Genomic DNA, 24208 nt, shown 5'->3' on the forward strand with positions numbered 1-24208 from the left:
TTATAGGGTGTTATAAATGAGCATCCAGATTATGAGCCTGTACCGTGTCACCACTGCAAATTAAGATCACTATAAGTATAATTAATATTGACACTGGAAGACGTTTTTCAGTTTGACTTGTCGTGGAAGGAGTAGAGCAGGTGTAATTCATGCATAATAGTTGGGACCTTGCACTGGAACAACCAAATGTGATTCAAGTGTCAAAATTAGTGTTATTAATTGTGGTTAATAACAGGTTTCATGACATGTTAAAATGTCTACTGTGAAAAAGGGCTAATCTGTTAGAAATACATTCATACTTTAATAAACAGGACATGCTAAGCTGAAATTTTCTATATTTCTTTCCACAGTATTTTCTTGCATGATAGATGGCCTAATTTTAATAGCTGCTATGGCAAATAATTTAAAAAGACATCAAAGAGACCATGACTGACTGTATAAAATGTTTCGTTTGAGAAGTAGCTGCATGTACAGCATCAAACATCAAACCGTGTTTCTTCATTTGAACTTCAGTCTGGAGTCCTACAGATGGCAGTCTATGAACCTCTGATAAATGTGGCTTTGATTTTCTTTTTTCCCCCTGAGGAGTTGCTGTTTGTGGACATTTCAGTCTAATAACCATCACCACAAATATGTAGCATGTTAGACTGACAGTAAAACTATACACAACACAGTGAAACCAAAGAAATAGGTCTGCAAATGTGGTGGTTGAGCCCATGTATTATTGCTTTGGGCAGTGAACAAGTTGATGGAGCATAGTCAAAGAGTAAGCAGCAATTAAAACCAGGAGAACAAATACTTTTGCAAGGGCTTGCATAAAACCACTTTGTTAACAGTTAATTTAAACAGTAAAGTTATATTGTAATGCCAGACATATTGTTGTATGTTAGTTTTTTTGTAAATATGTCGTAAAAGCTGTTTTTTTTCTCACTACAATTATTAAACTTCACCAAAATAGGCTAATTACATTGGTGTTGAAGGACTAGATGAAATATGAATACTTGTTTAGATGGCACTGTAGAGGATTAATGTAGTTATGTGTTTCATAGTTTACCTTGTGTACTTGTGAGTCAAAGTCTACAATATGGTTAAAGTACTAATTAATCCAAAACAGGAAGTTTAATGAATTCTTAATGTGGATGTGATGTAAACAAATTGATGTGTAGCACTGATGTTTTGTTTAGGTATACTAAAAAGAGGGGAAATATTTACTCCAGCTTACTTTTTTTTTCAGATTTTTACTACTTTATTACTTCACATTTTCATTTCAAGGTGTTATGAAGGAAAATAATAAAACAAATGACACATCATTTTATTTAGGTGTGTCATCACTTTAATTCCACTTTTATTTTGCATTCATTTTCAGATAGTAATGAAGTGCAACATAAGCAACATCATTTGCCCAAATTCAAATCTTAGAACCAAAATCTGCAAAGCTGCTTAGAAAAATTCAAACATGCAGTGATTCTTCTCTGTGTTGTCAGCAGTGTTTGGTTTGTCAAATAAAGTGACCCAGGTTGAAACCAGTCCACGACAGTGATAGGCTTAATCCTGCAGAAGGAGCCAGGTCACCGTGTAGCAGGTGTCCCTGTCACTCAAAGACAGACAGAAGCAAATATTTAGAAATGTGCTGATGCTTTTGGCCAGCACGTCAGGCAATGACGGGATGATTTGTTGTGTGTGCTGGTACAGGCTGGGTAAGATGTGAATGGCGTAAAATGGGTTTCAAATAACCCACACTTAAAAACAATAAGATGTTTGTGGAGTTTTACCAGCAATTGCTGCTATAATTTCAGCAATTTCAGGTTGCATTTAGCAGGAGTGTTCCCTTTTTGACAGTTCATTGGGTTTTTTTTTCTTTTTCTTTTTTTTGTGAATGACACCTGTTTGAGCAAATCAAGTATTTAGCATTTTAGTCACTGAAATGGAATAAACAGAAGTGCAAATCAAATTCAAAGAAACTTCAAAGAAAGAGTTTCATATGTATTTAAAATACATATTTATCCCTTGAGCAGTTTTTTTACAAACAGATTAATATTTCACAACATACAACATTCTTCTGACCTTTCCCATAAACATTTAACAACATCTTGCTGACATACGCGTTTGCCTCTAAATCTCATCTAAGTACACAACAGAGACAAAATATGTTCCTCATGGAAAATATTGTTAATATAAAAATGAAAGTGACAAGACCAATATAAAAAAAAGTCTGGCAAAAACAACAGAATTAGGCAGACCTCCATCAATCTCCAATATGAATACTACAATCAGTATGCTATGAATTTTGCACAAGTTGACAACCTTTGCTCATTAAATTGTCAATCTGAAACATTTTCTCCTGAAACGTGATTGTGTGTTTAATTGAACATGCTTAATCAGACCTCCACATACCTCTTCATACGCAACTCTCCCCTTTTTCTGTCATTCTTTATTCATCTATCTGTAAACCTTACATTCATTTTAGCAAACGCAATATTTATATATATATATATACACACACATCTTATGATGGCTGTGATGGCTCTGCTTACTGGAGCAGTTTGTTGCAGATACTGTATCATCCAGTTACATCAATGCATGACATTGTTGCTGTGTGTGTGTATATATATATATATATATATATATATATATATATATATATATATATATATATATATAATAATATATAATAAGTGATTATTGCACGGTCATAATTATGCTTGTGGTTTATTTTCCATTGAATCAAAATGGTTAATAAACTGGGGTGAATACATTGATCATGTGTGATAATGTGAATAGTATATGTTCTACCTACCACTGTACTTTTTTTTTTCTAAAATGTAATATAATATAATAGTAAAATGTAAAAAATATGCAAACTCACTTTTAGCAGTTTAGTCTGAATCGATATTTGATATAAATTCACTGTATAAATAAATGTGAATCTTTTTAATACAGTACAGGAGGAGTGCCTTAACCAAAGGACTGTTCAGTCCAACAGAGTTTTATTTACACATTCTCTGTTTTTGTATCCCTTCTTTGCTTTAAAGGGCAACTTTATACCCACTGTATGATTCTAGTTTCAGGAGTACATGTTTAAGAAAAGTTTTAAATTTCTTTCCTTCTCTATATTTTACTATCTCTCTCCTTTCTGAAAAAGTTTCCTGGTGACATCATTTGCGTTTTTTGTGCATGCACTTCTAAAACTAGACCAAAACAAGTTCATTGAAAATTTGAGAAGTTACCCGTTAAATGTAAAGCTTTTTCTTCGTTTTGTGTAAAACCATTAAACTAATGTTAATTTATTAATGTTAACGTTTATTATGAAACCCCTGTACATATAACTATTTAGCTGAAATAGTGAATGTGAGCAGATGTTTGCTGTGAAGGCATAAAAAGTTTAACATTCATTTAAAGTGAACTGAGATATCTTTGGTACTATAAGTCTTTGCACTTTTAGGTATGTAAGAAGCGTACAAGCCACAGCAGTCATATAAAAGCTTGTTCTTGTCAGTCTGTGCTATGTGAGTCATACAGTATAAAATACTAATACTACCTTGATACAACATTTATCATGGCGAAAGTCACAGAAAGGAGACTTTTGATTGAAAGATTGTGTAATATTAAACTGACTGGTAGATCCAATGCTACATAAATCTATGAAGACTGAAATCATGCTTTAATTAACATCCACTGTAACCTTCACAGGTCAGTGGAAATAGTGCTTTTCTTCACCCTGAGGCTGCCACCCCAGCCACGGGGACAGGTGTTATAAGAAAGCAGGCCAGGCGATCGAAGACCAGAGTCTTCAGACTCAACAGAAGCATCAGAGTCAGTAAGGGAGCGAGTATTGTAGAGCCTCACAGGGGAACAGATCCTCTGAGTTGGGGTGGGAGGAGGACTGGTGAAGGTAGGCGACTGTCCTCCTACTGCTCGAGACTGAAAAGGGCTTATGGGGGGTTTGTGACAGTCATAGACATGATGGGAATTTCCCAGAGGTGAAATGGGGAGGCTGTGACCGCTCAGTGCACCAGGGGAGGGGCTGTTTTTACGTTTGGCTGCATTGATTATGTTCTTCGCCAGGAGGCGATGGTTGGCTTTAGAGTCTATGTTATTAACAATGGGGGATATGCAGCGACTGTCTCGTACTGGGGAAACAGGAGAGGTGGCAGATGATGCATACAGGGGTTTAGTGGCATTGAAAGATAAACTAGTCTGAGAGAGTGCAGGAGACTGGGAACGTGACCCCCAAGGAGGAGAGACTGGAGATGTTGCAGAAGATGTTTGGAATGGTCTGGCTGTGGAAATTGAGACATGGGAGGACTGGCTATGCTGGCTTACCAGTGGTGACTGGCATCTTGATCCCCAAGGAGGAGAAGTGGTTGTAGGAGTTTGGGAAGGTGTGGAATTAGGAACAGAAGGAATGGTTGAAGACTGGGTATTTGGGTTCACTATAGGAGACTGGCATCTTGAAACCCATGGAAGAGAGTGAGTGGAGATTTGGGAAGGTCTGGATGTAGAGGTGGAGTAGTCAGTGGAGGTCTGGTTAGTCTGGCTTACCAATGGGGACTGGCATCTTGAACCCCAAGAAGGAGAAATAGGAGAAGTAGTTGTAGAAGCTTGGGGAGATCTGAAAGGAGTAATGGAAGAGATGCCAGAGGACCTGGTATTCTGGTTCCCCACTGTGGACTGACATCTTGAAACCCATGGAGGGGAGCATGGAGAAGTGACTGTGGATGTATGTGAGGGTGTGGATGTGGTAGTAGCCTTTACACTGGACAATTGGAGATTATGACTGCTCATGGGGGATTGGCATCTTGTACCCCTGGGAGATGAGATAGGAGAAGTAAGTGAACAGTTGGAGCTAGAGGTTGTGGTGGGGTGGTTAGATTGAAGGTTGGCTGTCCATGTTCCAGTGGCAGGACCCTCTGTGCTGCTAAAGCCTCTGGTGAGGTTGGGAGTCCTGGTTGGTGTGGGAATCTCGCTGGAGGTTTCAGCTGAGTCCTTTGCAGTCTGTTGGCAGTGATAACAATTTTTAGAGTCTTGAAAACATTCATACAAAAGTACACCAACATGCATAATAACAGACTGTAGTACAATGCATGCCAAGTTTTTTGAAATAATACCTTTAATATCTACGTACAAAGGTTTTGATTTGATTATGCCAAAATATTTTGTTCTACATGAAGTCACAACTGATTAATAATTTGCTATGAAGCTTGAAACTTTTTATTCCACATGACTAATTCCATTTACTGCTTTCTTGGTAAATTTCAATTGATAAAATACTGTTTTTTGTTTATCTGAGTGACTTCTGTGTGTGTTTCATCAGGAAGCCTGGTCACCAGCACACATAAGTCTGGTCTTTAGTGTCTTCCTCATGTTACTGTCATCTGGGTTTCCTGAGGTGGTTAACCTTTACAGGGATATGAAGTTACTCAACTAAAGCAAGTGTTGCATTTTATGTTATACACATACTAATTAAAAACTAACTTGAATATGAAGGGAGTATGTATGAATGTACTCAATGAGAAGATCAATATACCAGGATGCAATGTTTTTTTGTTGTTGTTTTGTTTTTTAAGTAGAATGTTATGCTATGTTTCAGCTGTTCAAAGCATATGTAGAAGAAACAAGGCTCAGGTTGAGGGTCATTACAGACCATGCAGATCATTTGTCCGTATGTCTGACACTCTGCAGACCAACAAGGCCAAGTCTTAACATGAATAGACATAACTCAAATTCTCATGAAGGTGTAAAATATCTTGCAATGGCAATAATTATTTCTGAACTTTAAATGCCACATGCGTGCCACACGTGTGTTCCAAATTAGACCTGCCTCCTGTTGCAAATGATCTGTGCACATAAGCGAAGCATAAGAGTGTTCAAGTGTTCACAGTGATTGCAGAAAAGGCAGAAAAATGAAAATAACAGATACTTTAAAATAGAAATAGTGGCTGAAGGAAGACAGGAAATCAGAAAAAGGAAAAAGAGACCACAGTAGAGTGTTAGCACAAGCTTTAATCAGAGAAGAAAAGGATAATTTTACCACAAAAAATCAATCATAACAGACAAGATAACAGCAGAAGAGAGCAGTGAATCAAGGTTTGTGAAATGAAACAAGCATAACCCCTGTAATCTAAAACAACTGTGATTGATAACAACCGTGAAAACATACATACATCTGGAATTCCTGCTTAAAGTCACAAAACATTGAGTATATATTGATCTATGATGCAAATTAGTATGCATTGTGCAGATCTGAAAGATCGGAGAATCCAAGTACACACCACATATTTAGATAGGCAATGCAGGGAAGCAGAGTCTATTACTCGGAAGACATAAAGACATAGATCACAAACCAGATGCCCAACCATCTGTTAAAGTGCTTTGTAAAGCAGCATTACCCTGGTGTCCACAGAAGAGAGGCAAAGTGGGAAAAAGTGTGAGGATGATTCTGATTATATTTTAAAATGTGCTGAAAAGGTTTTTTGATTACTGGCACTGTTAGTAGCATTAGGTATGACAGTTTTAGCTCATAATTACTGCTGTTTGGGGGTTTGTAACTGTGGAAAACAGTTAAGATGCATCCACAATTTATAAGGTACAAACAAAACTGACCACTGCAATTATCACTACCTACCTTAAAAATAAGTTGTTTTAAACTTGATATGTGAGGATTATTAATTTCACTTTGTAAAAAGAGCCCACTATATTATACAACTGCAATGCAAGAAGAAGCAGGCATGTTATGCTAGGAAGTGTGGTACACCTCTAGCACTTCTAAAATCAATTTCAGTTTGGCAACTATGTGAGTAACATATACAAATAATCAAATTCCCTTTGTCTAAACTGATTTTCTAAAAATGGTACATAGAGGGTTTCCACACCTGTGGTGCAATCCCTGCCTTCTTGGCAGAAAATGTGGGCCTTGGTGTCTTGACCCCCGACCGCGGAGAGGACACTTGCTCTGGAGAGAAGGCAGGCATAGGAGAACTGATCCTTGGCTGCCCAGATGCTGGATTTGATGGTCCTGCTGTGGGACTGAGAGGCAGCTGTGGAGACATGCACTGGGAAGTGAAGTGAGAGTTAGGGTTGTTAGATAAGGACGTCTGTCTAAATAAAGTTTGGTTGGAAAGCAGGTTCTTGGCATGTGGTGCTCGTCTGGGTAGGGTACTGATGGGGTCTTTGACTGGGTTAAGGACAAAGAGGGAAGCATTAAGCTGGTAGGGCTGGTGCCTTGACAACTCCATCTCTATCTTGGAACATCCATTTTCTAAAGCAGGCGGCTCTGGAACTGGTTCTGGTACCGGAGCTTTTTGCCTCGGTTTTTGTTTGGCTGCTTGCTGGGCCTTTAGGTTTTGTGAAAGCTGAGTGCTCATGTCAGAGTTTTTAACAATGGTCTTGACCCTACCAGGCATGTTTGATGGGTAAACCCAAGATGGTGGCAGGGACATCGTGGGAGAAGGGGATCTTATTTGTCCTGCATTTTGATTCTCAAGGATGTATTTCTCCATCCTGGACTGACGCTTGGCAAACAGTTCAGCCCCCTTTCCTGACACGTTGGTGAGGGTCTGCTCTAGTCTGTGCTCTGCCCTTGCTTGGGTTGTGGAGCTCTTGAGGCAGGAGGCCCACTCTGGAGCACTAGCCTCCTCTGCCCTGCCTTCTTCCTTGGCAAGGAAGTTGGATGCCTCTGCACCCAGAGCCAGTAACTCTTCATCAGATGTTGGCTCAGGCACAGATCTTTGGCCATGTTTCTTTCTTTCATCCAATCCCTGAACCAGAGAGAGCAGCTCTGGGTTTGGCGCTACCACTGGCTTCTCTTTGAATGTGAACATGGACTTCCTACTTGATCTCCTAGCAGTTCCCTCCTCAAGTATTCCTGTTTTGATTGGTGCATTCGGCTTCCTCTCTCCAGCCGGCTGATGAACAAACGTAGAGGGCTTTGGGGCGGTGGGAGGGCCATAATGGGGCATGGGTGGGTACTGAGAAATAGAGGAGACAGGAAACTGCAATGATTGGGGAGAGGAAGGAGACATCACTGGAGACATCAGAGGTGGACTGGAGTAGTAGGCCTGAGGAGGTTGATTCGTGAAGGCTGGTAGTGGAGGTGTGGGGTACGACGGAGGTGGAGGTGGAGGGGAGAATATCACAGGTTGAGGTGAAGTGGAAGCAGGGAGAGGAGGAGTGGCATAAGAAGGAGGAGGGGGGATGTCCATGACTGGGCTGGCTGCCTGTGGAGACTGCACTGTCAGCGGAGAGAAAAAAGGCCTGGCAGTTCTGTTGATGATAGAACTTGCCTGCTTGGATGTGGATGCAGACCTCCTCTCAGGTCCAGAAGTGCTGTGGCAGCCATTAAGAAGCTTTCCAGGGGGATCTGACTCCATGTGCCCCCCATTTATCTCTTTCTTCCCCTCATGTCCTATCATGGTTGGATCAGTATTATTCCTTCCAGGGGCAATCTCACCCTTGACATTTTCTTCAAGGTCCTCATGGAGTGTATCTCTTGACTCTTCCTCTTCCTCCTGCTCTTCTTTGACAGGGAGGAAATGTCTCTCTTGGATAACACTGTCCTCCATGTCCTCTTCTTTGTGGAAATCTTTTCCTGGTTCCTCCATTATATCGCCCACTGTAGACACCCTTGCAGATTGTAAGAAGAGTGTCTTGGTAGAACTATTTCTAAAGTTGAGATCTCTATCCTTTTCCTCACTGCTCCTATCTGCCCATGTTAGTTTGTTAGACGAGGGTTCGGTTTTCACAATGTCCGTTCTGTGCTCGCCTGAGCCCTTTCCACAGCTTTCAAGCGTGAAGGCGTTGACTCTCTGCTTGCGTCGGTTGAAGAGCTGCACACCTCTGGAGCTGGAGTTGGAAGGGATGGTGAGCTGGGCAGCAATGATCTGACTCCTGACACGGGCTTCCTTCAATTCCTTCTCTGATAAACTGGCACTCCGGGTCAGATCTGAAGTGAAATACACAGAGAGAGAAAATAGAAAGCCTGATCAATGAAAGAAACAAAGAGGTATACAATATATAATATATAATAAGTATTTTTTTTTTATTTTTTATGACAGATCTTTGATTAATGACAAAGGGTGTTCTAGCTTTACATCTACATTTCAAACCTCAGGGACTAATTGTTCATGGTAAAACCCACATAATTGTTTATAATTATTTGATGAAAATCCAATACAGCAAAACAAAATCACAAGGTTTGAGGATATTTGATTCAGCAGACTAGTAGACAAAGAACTAAAACACATAGGCGGAGAAACATTTCAAATAAACTATTTAATAGGAAGGACATGAAGCTTGTTGGCAGGCTATAAATCATTGTCTGCCTCAGTTCCAAAATAAAGACTGCTGTCTGCCATGTGTTACACTAATTCCGCAGTTATGCTGATTGTTCTGAAATTAAAAGATGAATACGTCTATGTTAAAATGGACAGTTTGTTTTCTGAGCTTAAGAGCTCCATTCCAGGCAGTGGAGCTATTTCCTCTGCCATCTGCAGTAGTCCCTCCCTGAGCATTCCTGCACCGCTGAGAAAACTCCCTGCCCGAGCTTCCAACATGCCTTTGGTTTCTCTCTGAAGTTAATTTCTGTAATACTGCAACACAAACCCTTAATAGACCTTTTTTACAATCTACTGCTCCCAAAAAACGCCATTTCTCCACTGCTACTCTACTAATTAAGAGTTGCCATCTTAAATATAGTGACTAAATCATACTTCTAAGTTCATGAGAGGAAAGTCTAAACTGCATCTTTGCTTTTTTAACAGAATAAAAAGCTGAAGTCACAGACTCTGTGATGGACATTTTAAAAGTGAGTAAGTCATTGTGGTGAAACATCTGGTAGGTTGTTCATCTTTTTCATGTAGCTCTGAAACGGGGAAGATATTTAATGTGCATCTAGAAGATTTCTCAAACAGCTGGCACAGTCATAACTGTTTCTTCATTTAATAGGTTGATGGTTTCAGACAGCTACATTATTCGATGTAATCATGTGCCAATCATAATAATTACGCATAAATCAATCATTTGTAAATCTGCCCTATAGAGTTTGTTCTGCATTTACTTTATTCTTGGCACAGACTAATAAGATAATTCCTCCAGCAGCAAAAAAGAACAATATGCATCTGCCACTGATTTTACAGACAGAAAACTGCCCTCATGGTAATTGACTTAACTTTCTGTATGGTACCCTTGAGTTCATTTTACATCCACCCATCTAAAGAGCACATGTTCATTCTCTCATTTTCAAATGTTATTGTTAGAGTATATAAAGAGGGATCTGAAGGCCCCTTTGGATTACAGGCATATGCTGTTTCCAAGCACTAGATCAACCTTTTAATGAAGACAGTGGTTGTGTCTGCTAGGAAATAAATCAGTGTCAGTTTCAGTCACGTGAAATAAATCAAACTGAAGCTGACAGAGGAAGGACAGAATGTGACACTGTAAGAGGGAGATAAATCAACCCTATTACATATTTGTGCCAACAATATGGATAAAGGCATTTGCACAACCCCTTTAAACAAGCATTCCCTTCATCGCTATTGACATGAGCATAAATCTCAACAGAGACATGAACCAAGTGTATCACACAGGTACTTACTGCAGAGTCAGTTCCTTTGATCAAGGTTAGGTGGCTACAGGTCCCAATAACAACTTTTATTAGATTTTTATTGTTTATAATTGATGCTACGTTCCTAAACGACAGCACTGGCACTTGAGCTGGAACGTCCTCACTGTAAACATCTACCTCTAGTGGGAGCCAGACTGGTTATCAAGTAACATACAGGTGCAAATCCCGTCAGTGACTCATTTCATAACCAAAATACAAATTATATTCTCTATTTGGATAGCAATTTAGAGAAAACTTTAGTTATAATAATAAACTTATATATAATAAGTACCCTCATATAATAACTTATATAAGGGTAATTTTTGAAGATGTTAATAGAAAAGTAGTAAGGGGAAATATAGAATATATACAGTAGCACTAGTTGTACTTTAACAAGTTAGTAGTAGTAGTTAACACTATCATACAAATATATAATGCTATATAGATCACAAGAGAGCAAAAAAAAACCTTGAATAGGAGTCATTCACAACTTTTTCAGTATCCTAATGTACATAGACAGTCGTCTGTATCTCCTGTTAAACACCAACACACTGCCACCAACAAGTCATATTTCTCCACAAAACAGGCAAACACATTTTGCCCTTCACTTCTAATTTGAGTCTACAACATATCGCATTGATCTACCAGTTAAGTGAATGTTTAATTAATCTTTCTAGATCCACTTTAGTGCCTAGTCTCTTACCTTTTTCATGTCAAAACTCAGAGCTCCGCTCTTTTCTAGTACTTCCACAAGAGTTTTCAATTTAACTGCGTCTGATAGCTTCACACCCCCTTTCTGTAGCGAAACACAGGATCAGATTTCTTTTTCTCTGCAGTTCAGCACACAGACAGGCAGGCAGGCAGGCTGGGAGGGAAAGGAAGGAGGGGGTCTGTAGCTGGAGGCTGTACTGCCTGTCATTCAGCCTCCAGCTCTGTTTCACTTTTTCAAATCTCCGCTACCACCTCCTCCGCAGGGGTTTTCATCAATTTTAAAACTGGAGTCATGACTGAGAGAAAGAGCTTAGGTCTTCTGCTGAGAAAGAACTGATGTTGCAATAGTTGCAAACAGGCTACACTTTGTTTTGACTGTTGTGGAGAGGTGTCAAATCAATGGCAAGTATCGAGTGGTTTATCTCTGTCTCAAGTCCTGGATGGTGTCTGAAACTAGTTGCAGTTTCTAAAGTGGAAGGTAAACTCAGAGATACTCCAGCTCATGGATGTATGGATTCAGCAGCACTGCGGCACCTGAACTCTGTTGCCCTCCGTGGTTTTCTGGATATCACTAAAAGACGCAGAGGGCAGCAGAGTTCAGTTGTGTGTTTATTGTGCACTCTCCCTCACTAAGTGTCTACCCGGTCTGAACCCACTGGTCCCTGAGCTCTAACCTGCAAGGGCAAGATAGGAATTTCCTGTCCTCAACCAGAGACAAAACCTGGCCCACAACAGTGATGCAAGAGCCTCCACATCACGTTGTCCACTCCTCCCTTTTCCTTTTACCTTTAACTTTTCCTATTACATCTCTCTGCCCTCTGTGCCGGCCCCTGATCCCCGCGTGGGTGAAAGCAAACGGCAACTCCCCCCTCTCTCCACAGCAGGAGGATTTAAGTCAGGGGGCCAACCCTGCATTTGTATATCAAAGGTCAGATTACCCTGTCGGATGTTATCTTTCTCTGGGTGATGGCTGTGAGGTGAGCGGAATGACAACGCCAGCTCTCGTGGGTGATGTGTGAAGCGGTATGGAAAGCCAAGGATTAACAGAGGTCCTGGGATCTAACCACACTGAATGCGACCTAAACTCCTGGTGAATCCCATTGGGGAAATATAATAGAGCACATCAGAGTCTGAAACCAAGCTCTGCTGCTTATAATGTTACTTTTGTATAGGTTTAGTATTTTTAGCATTAGCTGCTGTTGGTGGTGATCTTTGTTTTAGTTTAGGCAACTAATTAGGGAGTGATGAGTGATGTGAACAGTGTTGATCAGGAGCTGTAAATGTATATTAAAACCCTGAAAAATGATTTGAAGGCCATGCACAGATGTACAAATGTACGTCTTCACAGCACAATGCTGCAGTACTGTGTTTGAAAACTGCATGTGAAACACTTACAGGTGTTACAGATGCAGGTTAGGTACAGCCTAAAGCTAATATATTCTTCTATTATATTCTTTCCAGTTGAGTATTTCTATGTTGTTATTTAAAAACCTAACGTTTTACTGCTGTTATGAAGTCTCTCTTCTCTTTTTGCATTTCTTTTGAAGCTGACATCTGTGAAAGTTAAAGGAAAAATTCTGAAGAAGTCTCCAAATAGCTTTTCCCACAAGTTAGCTTGTTATTGCCAGTAGGTGTGTTGTATATTACGTCTGCCCTTCAGCAGTGATGCATGATTGCTTCTCCATAGCTGTTAGGACAGCCTGTAGTTTTTATGGCATCGAAGCAGATGTTTCATAGAGGATTTCACTGTGGTGAGCTGCACTGATGAGGCAGGGCTGCCTGCTTTCTCTATCTGCTGTCTCCTCTTGTAATATGATGCCTGATATGATGATATACTACAGCTGTAGCCATACATTAAGGCAGCAGTACAAACAAATCACTGGAAATGTATTTACATTTATGAAGAAACAGAGTAAAATGACACTTTCCTGTGGCTGCTTGGCCTCAATAAGAACAGAAAACACCACATAAACAAACACTTACTTGTTTTCCGGCTCATCTGTTCTTTGTTGAATCCTGCTTTCTCCCAAGATGCATTGCACTCTGTCTCGGGGGTGTGTATGTCTTGCGTCGCCTGCAAAGGTTTTCGTAATCCTGCAGGACTCCAGCTCACCCCTCTCCTGACAGAGGCATGCCCCTTCTGCAGCTCCATCTCTGCCCACGGTCGAAGGTTTCTTCAGCAGCAGAGAGAAAAGCCCCGTGTGAGTGTTACTTTCCAGTCTGCTCAATCTTCTCCCCCTGATACGATGAAACTTCAGGTCCAGTTGGAAGATTGAGTTTTAGCCCCTACTGGCTGGCAGTGAATTAGGTTTGGAAATACAAGGAAACACACAAAAACGACAAGGAAAGGAGCAGCTCAGTTTTCCAGGTTGCTGCTTCCGGTCCTGGCTCCCCTTTCAGCAATAATCCTTCCAACTGTCCTGTAGTCGGCTGAAATCTGACGGAAAAAGTGCGCTCTTACTTTGGTTTTGAAGAAGTGTTGTGTTGTAGCTAACTGGACCTCCCAGGAGGGTCAGCTCCAATGTGTTTTGGATGAGTTCCCATGGACAACTGCCACGAAAAAGTTTGTTGTGCTCTGTTAAAAATCTGGCAACAGGCGCTGAGAAACAATCCAGTCTTCTCTATTTGCATCTCTCTAATACTCCTTTCTTTCCCAGACACTGCTCTTCCTCCTCTGCTATTTTGGTCTCCCAAACATGCTTTTCGTCTGTATCCCAATCTCCAGCCCACAGACTATTTTTCTTTCGGAGAAAAGGATCTGCCCTTTATCTTGGAAATCACAACTCTAAAGTGACGTGAAAGGGAACTGTGTATATGGCGACTTCCTGCTGTTAGGTGCATGTGAGGAATAATATTTCACTCTGGAGAGGCCATTCCAGAAACTGGTTTATATTCAGAGCTCAAGAGCATTTCAATTAGAGTTGCTTTATGCAAGTGTCCTGTGCTATTTCTTATGCATTAAAGCTAGATACAGTTTCTAAAGGCAGGATACTAAATGTATTCTTACTTCTTTTTTTACAAAACCACAACTGAGAGGGAACCTTCTGGTTTCTTTTTGTGGTAGTTTTTATTAATACTAAAAAGCAGAAGTACTTGATCTCATGAATTCAGTGACTCTGCAGTCAACAATTCCTGCATTTAGATTTCCATGAGTTTTTTTTTTTTTTTTTTGGCTTAACAATATTCAATATCTGTGTCCTGATTGTTCCACCAGTCTGTAGTTTGGTGAACTAAACCTAAGCTGTTGATTAAAGCACTGAGGGGAAAAAGGTAGCTGTACTTTATCTAATCCTTCTCCATGTCCATTTTCCATCCAGAGCCACCTGCAAAACAAAAAGACACATGCAGGTTACAATTCAGTTATGCAAATGTTAAAAGCATTTAAATAAACCTGTCTTCAATTGTGCCATTTAAATATGACATTTAACACAACAACACAAGAGGTAGAACCCACAGCAAACAGCAGGCCCAATAAGACCTCACTCTATTTTTCAGAATAGTTTCAAACATTCAAGAATTATCCATGATGGTGTAAAGTAAGCAGAGCAAAGCCCTGACCTCTGAGCCAGCAGACAGTCTGTACTTTTTACAATTTGGAAATGGGTGGATGGGTTTTTGAGAAAGTGGTCTGAAGAACATTTAATACAAGCAGCTCGGCTCCTCTACTCAATCTATCATTTTGTCTATTTTGTGACAATCCAAGTCCAAGTCTCTGTCTTTAAAGATGAAGATCAATTCTCATTACTTTGATCTTTAGTCAGACTAAAAGGGTGGAGAAGGAAATGCGGAGACGCCTTTAGAAAATTCTCAAAATGATGTCTCCGAAGGAGGAAGGAAGGTCGCAATTCATTAAATCCTGGATGTCGGAAATCTGTATCAAACCTGCCAATAAATTAACTTTATTTCTGCCCCTGTGTCTGTGATGTGACACAAAGAAAGCAAATGTAGATTAAATATGTCCATGCAACATGAAGGCACAACAACTTGAATGTCCTACAGTGACATCCAGCACATCCCTCTTATCCAATGAAGCGTTTCATTCGATCAGCAGTGTCAGGTTTCCCCTTCAAAGCTAATAAACGCCACTGGCAAAGTGTGTAACAATAAACTAGTGTTTGCACATCCTTGTTCTTGATCAGACTTGCCTTTCCTTCAATCTGGTTGGGGTTGCATTTTTTTTATTTATTTGTTTTATTTTGTTTTTTTGCTTGTGAGTCAGCACTGTCACACTCGAAGTGGGACGCCTATGCTGAGAACTACAAATCACTCAGGTTCATTATTTCGAAATATTTCTTGGAAACATTACGTACTGCGCTCGCATTCATCTTTTCTCAGGGTGTTTGCTTGAAGGCCGTGCTTTGTGAAGAAGCTCTCCAATATGACAGCGGGGTCATGTTGGAGAGCTGAATATGTAAGACTGCTCATTGGTCCCTGAACACAATCAGCCCAAAGAAAACACTACCCCACCTCCCTGCAAAAATAGAAACAAACACTTTAGCTTACTGGCGTGATTGTGTCAAGTGAGAAAAGATGAAGGCCAGTATTGTTTAGACACTCTGACAACAGTTCTTTTATTGCGCCAGATGTGTGATCAATGATGGGATAAACCTGGGCCTCATTTAGAAACTGAAAATGTCCTTTGGAGAATAATGATCACCATGCACCTCGGCGCTTTTCTTTATTCACTGTTTTCCGTGCTGTTCCAAGAGTTCATGTTTACTGTAATCAAGGAGTACAGATGTGAACACATGTTGAGGCTGATCTTCCACCACCTCTATACCAGATTGATTAAAATATGCTTTGATCCTGTCTGCGAAGATGTATTAACTGCTGGACAAAAACCAGATGTAGGGCATTCAAAATTGACATCAGCAGAGATCCAGACTTGACGCTGGCTCAAACATATGGGCTCTTTGATCTAGTATCTGTTTTTCTGTTTTCATTCCATTCGCCTCAGCTTGTTAATAACCCACTTGGGTGTTGTATCCACTCCAACATAACTTACATATATCTGTACCCCACTTCAACTTTTCCATACTTGCCATGCCTTAGATCTGATGTCAGCTCTCCTGCTGCTCCCTCTGCTCTCCAATTAACTTCATGTTCAAAAGGTATATTACAGTGCCCACCTGTGGCACTCTGCTCCCACCCCCCGCACAGTTTTCCTTTGCCCCACATTGACCTCCATGATTAGAGCTGAGGATATCATTTACAGTCTGGCCCCGAGGCCAGTGCAGTGTGTAATCACAGAGCTCCTGTACATCGTCAACATACTCTATAATGGATGCTTATGCAGACAGAAAATGTATCCCACAGTGCTCTGCATTGTGTCTAGCATAGTGATGATGATGGCTTTGACTGCCATGCACAGTGTCCTTCAGTTGTTACACATCTGGATCAATAGCCAACTTGGACAGAGACTGTCAACCATCAAATAACTCATTTACTGTACTCCATACGTTTTCATTTTCAGCTATGACATCTGTGCATCATCAGCCGCTCTGGGCGCACATGTGTTGAGGTGATGTGAGATGTGTGGATGTCAGGTGAGCACGAATTCCACACACTGTAAGACTTGAAAGAGTATCAGTTTACCGAGCTTGTAATGAGGCATCTGGTCACAACATTGACTGGCAAGCCCTCCGGGGTGGGGTTGCTATGTTTCTGTTATCTCTTGTCTTTCCTGGATCCTTTAGAGTGTGGCATGCAAAAAAATCATTCAGCCGTAAAGACTTTAGCAGGGCCTTCTGCTCTCCCTCTTGCTTACACAAAGAACCATTAAAGGGCACTACACAATTATTTTGGGAAGTGCTCCAAAAATGGCATTCCTAGTTCATAATTCCTCAGGAGACTGTGATAGTCAACATGCCTCAGCTTGTGCAGGCTGGTGACTGACATCTAAACCACTGCAAAGCGCCAGACGCCGATGGAAGTCACAAATGTCTCTTTCTCTGTTTCTCTTTTATGAATTCTGCAAGTGCACTCATAAATCATGCAGGCGAAAACCTTGTAATGAAGTGTCTGCTCATCCTACTCTCAACGTCGCAGGTCACAGGAGAACCTCAAGAGGGAAAAGACTTGAAGTAGGTGTGTATGATCTGGTGCCAAGAGGGAGGACCCTTCTAAAACAATCAGCAGTGATCTGAAAACTGTTAGACATTAAAGGGAGAAAGGAGAAACACTTATACAAATATAAACTGTGTGCAAATAGTATTAATATTGCACTGCAGAATGGAAATTGCTTTTTGAAAGTTATTGTCTTCACATTAAGACACTTAACAACCTACAATTTCAAGCATCTTCTGTTGAAGCAGAGGGTATCATTTGCTAATATACTGGATACTGGACAATACTGTTGTCCCCCTGTAAAGCAGTTAATAAGTCTCACCTGTTGTATTAACAGGAAGCAATTAATTATATATGTAAGTCTATACAGTCTCCAGCCAGGTCTTTGATTGGATACACCCTCTAATGTTACACTGTGCGGTTCAAGACATTAACCTGGCTACACAGCAGGCTCCACACAGTCAGGACAATAGGCTCACATATCAGTGACCACAGTGCTAATGTAACCAGCAAACCCACTGTGCAAGCCTGCAGTCTTCATGGAGAAGGTGGGAAAAACAGCCACAGATGTTTGTCATCTACTCAAACAAAGACTTTTCAAAGTTTCCCTCCTCTCCTGCTCTTCACTGCTTTCGCTCTCACTCTCTCCCACTCTCTCTCTCTCCTTCTCCAAACAAAGATAGTGTCTTACCCGGTAGATAAATGTAATAGGCTGCAGGTGACACACTATGCAGCAAGTGATCACATTTTCACAGCAACAGAAGAAAATCCAGGCTTCAGTTCTCCTTCCTGTTTGGCGTGTGTTGCTTTAGTCATGCTGCTCACCTGTACTCCGGTGAGTCTGGCTGTGTGAGGCAGTAAGAGTGTGTACTGCTCGTTTTCACTTCCTACGACTCACACACACCTCCCCTTTTACCTCTCCCCTCTCTCTCTCTCTCTCTCTCTCTGTCTATTTCCCCCTCTCTCTCTCCCAATTGACGAAGGACGGGGGTGGGAGGGGGTCAGTTGGAACACAGAAGGCTCTTTGTCTGGGATCTTTTCATATGGTTTCCTTCAAGCTTGCATACTGAACACATTATGCTATAATATATTTTCATATTCAGCACAGGGATGTTGAGGGACTGGAGGGCCCCCCTCTGTTCTCCCTCCACCTCCTTTCGTTTCTTGACCCGTATTCCTGCCACTGGGCATCGAAATCCAATAGGGTGAAAGTTGTACAAAAAAATTTAAGACTAATGTTAATTCTTAACCCACAGAATTAGTTGATGCATCTGCAAAGCTTTTGTTAAGAACAGTAACTCATGAAGATGAATTTGTGGTGTACATCACATAATATAATTCCATATCGTACCAACACCCATTTATTAACAAGTGCAATAAAATGTCAAAATGTAACATCTGGTTCACTGTATATGTCTGAAAATAGAAAATTATTGCATATTTAAATTTATAGCTCTAGAGTTCTAACTATAAAAAGCTTGGATACAATTCGATATGAGGATTGCCCATGGGTGCTGGGCTTCGAATGCATAGTGGAAAAATGTCAGCCTCTACGTCTAACACGTTAATCACCCTTGAGTCGTGGGATAAGCTAACTTTACTTAATGCTGAGGTTGTTTTGCTTGTGGTTCACCAGTCTTTCAAACAAGCCGGTCACGCAGAGTTTACCGAAAGAAAAACCTCTGCTTCGCAAATCAGTTTGTGTCATGAATAGTTTTTTTTTTTTTTATATAAAATCGCCTCTGCCCCTTGGTGTAAATCTCAAGGTGTTGTTGGGGGTAGTTTTTGTGCGACATGTTTGTTTGAACGTTTCTTTTCACCACCTTACAGTACCTCACCTGATGAATAGTTACGCCAAGCTGCCCCGACACAGCCAGCACCTTGCCACGGCTTTAAGTGATGACTTTTCTCCTCCTTCAGCACCCATTTCCTCCAGCTCCCACTCTCCTTCTCTGCATTCTTCTATCATTTTCCACACACATCTGTCAGCCCTGATCGATTTTTCTTTTCCTTATCTCTAAAACTCCTTTATAGTCCCACTTTAGTCTACTTATTCCTACTTTCCCCTTCAATCTCGCCCTCTTCATCACCATTCCTGTTTGCTCTCTCCTTTGACCCAACCTCTTCTGACATGTTTATGTGTTTAAGACCCCATGCAGCTGGGAGAGCAGCCATTAGCCGCAGTGTCTGTCTTTCTTTCTTTCTTTCTTTCTTGCTTTCTTCTGCCTCTCTGCTTCTCCAGAGGCTCGCTTGGCTCTGCTCTTCTGGCGTGACACTCTGAAGGGCAGCTGTGTGTGTGGGAGACCAGGGAGCTGAAGGGAAATGTTAGCGCACATTCCTTCAGACGAGGGGCTTTTGCTGCAAACAGAGCGTCGTGGAATTTCCTAAGTGATCTGGTTTGCATTCCCTCTCAAGTCGGATCCATCTACAGAAGTTATTACAGACTGTTCGCTACAGCCGAGACCTGAATTAATTAAAATCATGCACAGGCCCCTCTCTGCTTTCTTGCTCACCATACTGGATGGAATGGGATACAGCCACAATACTGTTCAAAGGCACAGCTTCAGTATCAACATGGAGACAGGCAGAGCGTGAGGACAATTCACCAGGCTTGTGGATGTTTTGATGGGTAGATATTCCTCACTGATCTTGAGGCACAACTCATTCAAGCTCATGTCTCTCCATACCGATTGGGTTGATTACCAATTTTCTGGGAATTTATTTAGGACTAACTAGTTTAGGGCACTCTCATGTTTCGGCGTTGCCTCTGTTTATTTTCAGTCAACCAGACATCTGTATTTCTCATAAACTACCTCAGAGGGTCCTGTGGTTTGAAGCAGAAGTGAATAAAGCCTGGTATAATCAGGGTGTGTCCGCTTGTGGTTTGATGATGCATACTACTGTGAGGCCACATTTGAAGGAGTCTAATTCCTTCTCAGTATCACAGTAGTGCCTAAAAGACAATTTAGCATTTTAAATAAAAGCAGGCTCGAATGCCAGCCTGGCGCCTGTTAATACATTAAACTTCGCAAAGTTTCCAAATTTAATATAAAGCATACACTAAATAGACTTCATGGCGTAAGTCCTACTATAACACACTTTTATGGTTTAAATTGCTTCCACAGACTGGGCAGGGCATCTGAGCTGCTAGTGGACCCCAGAGTCCTTTTTTTTTTTTTGCTTGTATGTCTGCATGTGAATGTGTGTTCATTTATGAACCGTATGTGTGTACCAGACTTGGACCCACAACACCATAAACATATGGTGGGAGCCCCGTTGCACTAATACACAGAGCGAGACTGAGCACAAACCGCAATCAGCTGGCTCAGCCTGTCTGGTTAGTGTTGAAATCATACAGAGCCAAAAGTGCTATTTACACATAACACATAAAAAGAAAACACGTTCAGCGATAACACTCTTACCTCCTTCCTATGTTCTTGGCAACAATGCTGCACAAATATGAGGGGATCAGAAATAATGAATGCATATGAACCTCTGTTCGCAGACACCGTGTCCTTCAACTGCCAGATTGTCTGGGGTTGATTTTGTCATATTTAATACATTTCTGGAGTTATCCGATTTAAAATCACACTCATCAGTGTTCACATGGCTGCAGCAGCCAAAACAAACAAGCACCGGATGCTGCAAAACGAAGTGTGTTCACTTTAATTTAGTCTATGTTTATTAGTGGAAAAACTGACTTTTTCATTTCTTCTTTCCAAGTGTGGACAAAGCAGCACAAAAATGAGCATCTTTGTCCCTGTTTTGAAAAGCAAAATGGGTGAAACTGAGTTAATATCAAACATCTGCTTTACAGATGACTGGTTTGGGTGTGTGTGGGACAACACGAGTAGAGGCACAGGTCTTTCACAGGCATTCCAGGCTGTAATCTGTACAGGACATTACTTAAATCCATCACAATTCCTGGCTCTGCCCCGGTCAGTGTGGTCACCTGTCATTCTCCGCCCACAAGAAGTTCTCAGGCTTTTCTCTTTTTGTCACTGACTTGACGCCCTGTTCCACCTGCTCACCTTTTTCCTGTTCCTAATGAGAGAGTCTTCCCCACCCATCTCCAAGCTTGTTCCCATTTCCCTCATTAGCTCCTCTGCATATTTGCGACTTCTTCATGTTCTGTCAGCTTGTGTTGATGAACTTTGCATGCTGAATATCTAGCTCTTGCCTACTTGTCATCGAAAAAGCTACTTTGCTGCACCTGCATTTGGCTTCTTTCTGTCTGTGCTCCAAACTTCACATGTGACTAATTCAGCTGAATGTCAAACAACACTTCTTGTTTGCTGTACTGCCATGTTAAGTGATAAAGAATGATAGGTAACAGATGGAAGTTATCTTTTCTATGCTGCATCTTTCCAGCCAATCTCTTTCAAGCATCAAAATAATTAAAACTGAACAGTTCACAGCAGTGTTTCACTGGGCAAATCAGCATAATGCACACGCTTATGGATCAATTGATGTGTCATTCTCGTCTGATTCTATTTGTTTCAGCCCATTTCCATCTAAATGCCTTTCTGTTTAGTAGCTGGGCCTCTCTGCAGATGGAATAGGAACAAGGCACGAATTATTCTCCCAACAAGAGGCTCAGTCTTTGTTTGGATCAACGCTCTGCAGAATGTAATCAAAATTTACCAGGAGACAAAAACAAAATGCCAAACACTGATCTGGTTCACTGCCACGCAAGCAAAGGACTTAATCTGTGTCACACAATGCAAGGTCCTGACAAAATATTTATTCGTCTTCCCTCCTGCAAATTACACTCATGCAAGATCCCAAAGTATCTGCAGCAGTCATTATGAATGTGTAATATAGTGTATGTGCGTATGAAAGAGAGGACACTTACATCACACACCACAGGAGTCATAGAAAAACAAAAGGAATGAGAAGGAAAGTCATTTTCTGATTTTTGTAAATTCAAACTAAGCCACGTATAAGTATAAATTAAACAGAAGATTTGCATAGCACTACATCAACACATGCTGCTACACAAGCTATTTAAGACACAGAGATATTTTTAGATTTTATTACTGGTTAAAATTAGTACAGGTGTAAGGTACTGTAACTTTGTGCTGCAGCTTTGCTAGCTTTGATGTTGCTTTATGATGAAAAGTAAAGAGAGCTCCATTGCTGACCTGACAGCTGCAGCTTGTAGCATGACTTCAAGCTGCAGCATGAATAAATAACACTATTTACATATTTGCTGGATTTTACCTGGACAGTGGTACAGATGTTTCCCAGCACCTGGGTAATATATAACTACAATCTATACTAGCTGAGATGCTAATTAAAGGGCAACTTCCACAAATGTTCAACTTCTTCCTATGGTCAGTGTATTTATATGAATATTTTTAAAGGTGTATTCTGTGCCTTTCCCATTTTGAAACATTGTCTGATTGTCTGAAGCTGCCTAAAGTTTTAAAGGTGCAATGTGGTTTAGTAAATTGCTGTTTTAAAATAGATAAGAAAAAAATAGAAGAATACACAAACAAAGAGTTAAAATGTTTTATTTTTCTGCCAATCTCACAAAAATCCAAAGCAACTTCTGAGGTTCTCTACAGTTTTGACTTAATATAACAGAAACAAATTCCTTTGCTAAAATGAATTTCAGTCCAAACATACTGTTGTGACTTGTTTCAATAGGCAGAAGTGTCTCGCGGTGTATTTGTGCAGTTACAATACCGTGTACCCCCTTCTGTTGACACCATGTCTGGAAGCAATTGAATTCATACCTTCTGCCACCTGGGCTCTGCGAGCCTTCTTAATGTTTTAGTCTCTGAATTAAGAGACTGTGTTGAATCTTTTTCCATTCCGGGGCTCGTATTTATTCTCGGGACACTGGAGGCTTTGTACATTTCTTTTTCTTTAACCCATTCTCCATTTTTCACTCAAAATAAGTCACTGGAAAAGGTTTCGCTCGCTCACCTGGGAACAACTTACTGTAACAAAATTTGCTGACTTAATGTGCAAATAACGCAGCTGCAAAAACATTCATGTCAAATGATGTTGTTAATGATAAGTCATAGTCTAGAATGAGTTCATTCATAATGTTAAATCAGTTCACGGGGCGTATTCACAGGGAAATGTGATCAAAGCACAACAATACTGAAGCTCGGTGTCATTTTAGTTGCCAGGTATTGCCTGAATGTTTTCCAAACCAGTGAGTCAGCCTGTAATAGGTGTTCCTGCTGTTCACATTTAAGGAGTCTCCACAGTATGCTCTGCTCATCACTGTCACTCCATGGGTTTAATGGTCTTTCACTGGCCTGCAGTGGATCCCATTACTCTGAGCAGAGTGAAGATAGTGGCAAGGACATGAGTTTTCCATTAAGGAGAAAGTGCTAAAAGAGTCCACAGAGGCCGATGGATGGGTCATGGTAAAGTGGCTTCACCAGAGGTTAGAGATTGTTATTTATCCTCGCTGGTCAGGCTCGGGAGAACACAGGCAGTTTCTGATTGGGACCTCTTTTGAGCTGTCCACTAGCCAGATAGGTGAAACGAACAGATGCAAAGACCGTTTCCCTTGTATCCTCGAAAATACATGATCAAGACGTGATAATGGACACCTCACACTAGCTCGTCACGTCTTTATCAGCAATGATGAATGAAAGAACATTTGGATGACTTCTCTCGAGTAGGAGGAAGCGGAAGGAGAAGAACCTGCTCATCCTTACCTGAGAAATATGATTGAACACAGTGTTTTTATACAAACACATTCATACATGTGGACAAGTATTTAGGTTGAAGATTCTTGTAAATGCCGTGACTCTTACCCACAAGCAGTGGGTGCTTGGTAACTCTTTTTTTTTTTTTTTTTTTGGC

The 24208-nt window shown here is 40.8% G+C and overlaps 1 protein-coding gene across 1 annotated transcript; it reads right to left on the reverse strand.

The window, feature by feature from the left end:
* Positions 1–1703: 1703 nt before the first annotated feature.
* Positions 1704–18242, reverse strand: LOC113160417 (synaptopodin). Its single transcript, XM_026357654.1, has 4 exons — positions 18069–18242; positions 13295–14634; positions 6873–8941; positions 1704–4995 (listed from the first exon to the last, which is right to left on the reverse strand). The coding sequence occupies exons 2-4, from the start codon at positions 13461–13463 to the stop codon at positions 3685–3687; spliced, it is 3549 nt and encodes a 1182-aa protein (XP_026213439.1). The 5' UTR covers positions 13464–14634; positions 18069–18242; the 3' UTR covers positions 1704–3684.
* Between the last annotated feature and the right edge of the window lie 5966 nt (positions 18243–24208).

The sequence above is a fragment of the Anabas testudineus genome, chromosome 10 (assembly GCF_900324465.2).
Source record: "Anabas testudineus chromosome 10, fAnaTes1.2, whole genome shotgun sequence".
Lineage (NCBI taxonomy): Eukaryota > Metazoa > Chordata > Actinopteri > Anabantiformes > Anabantidae > Anabas > Anabas testudineus.

Bases quoted from the DNA above. Each gene is read 5' to 3' on its own strand.
- LOC113160417 (XM_026357654.1), bottom strand. From the start codon at position 13,463: ATGGAGCTGCAGAAGGGGCATGCCTCTGTCAGGAGAGGGGTGAGCTGG. The intron at 8,942-13,294 runs GTAAGTGTTTGT...ATTTCACTTCAG, and splicing joins ACAGATGAGCCGGAAAACAA to ATCTGACCCGGAGTGCCAGT. The intron at 4,996-6,872 runs GTGTGGAAACCC...CACTGCCAACAG, and splicing joins AGGCAGGGATTGCACCACAG to ACTGCAAAGGACTCAGCTGA.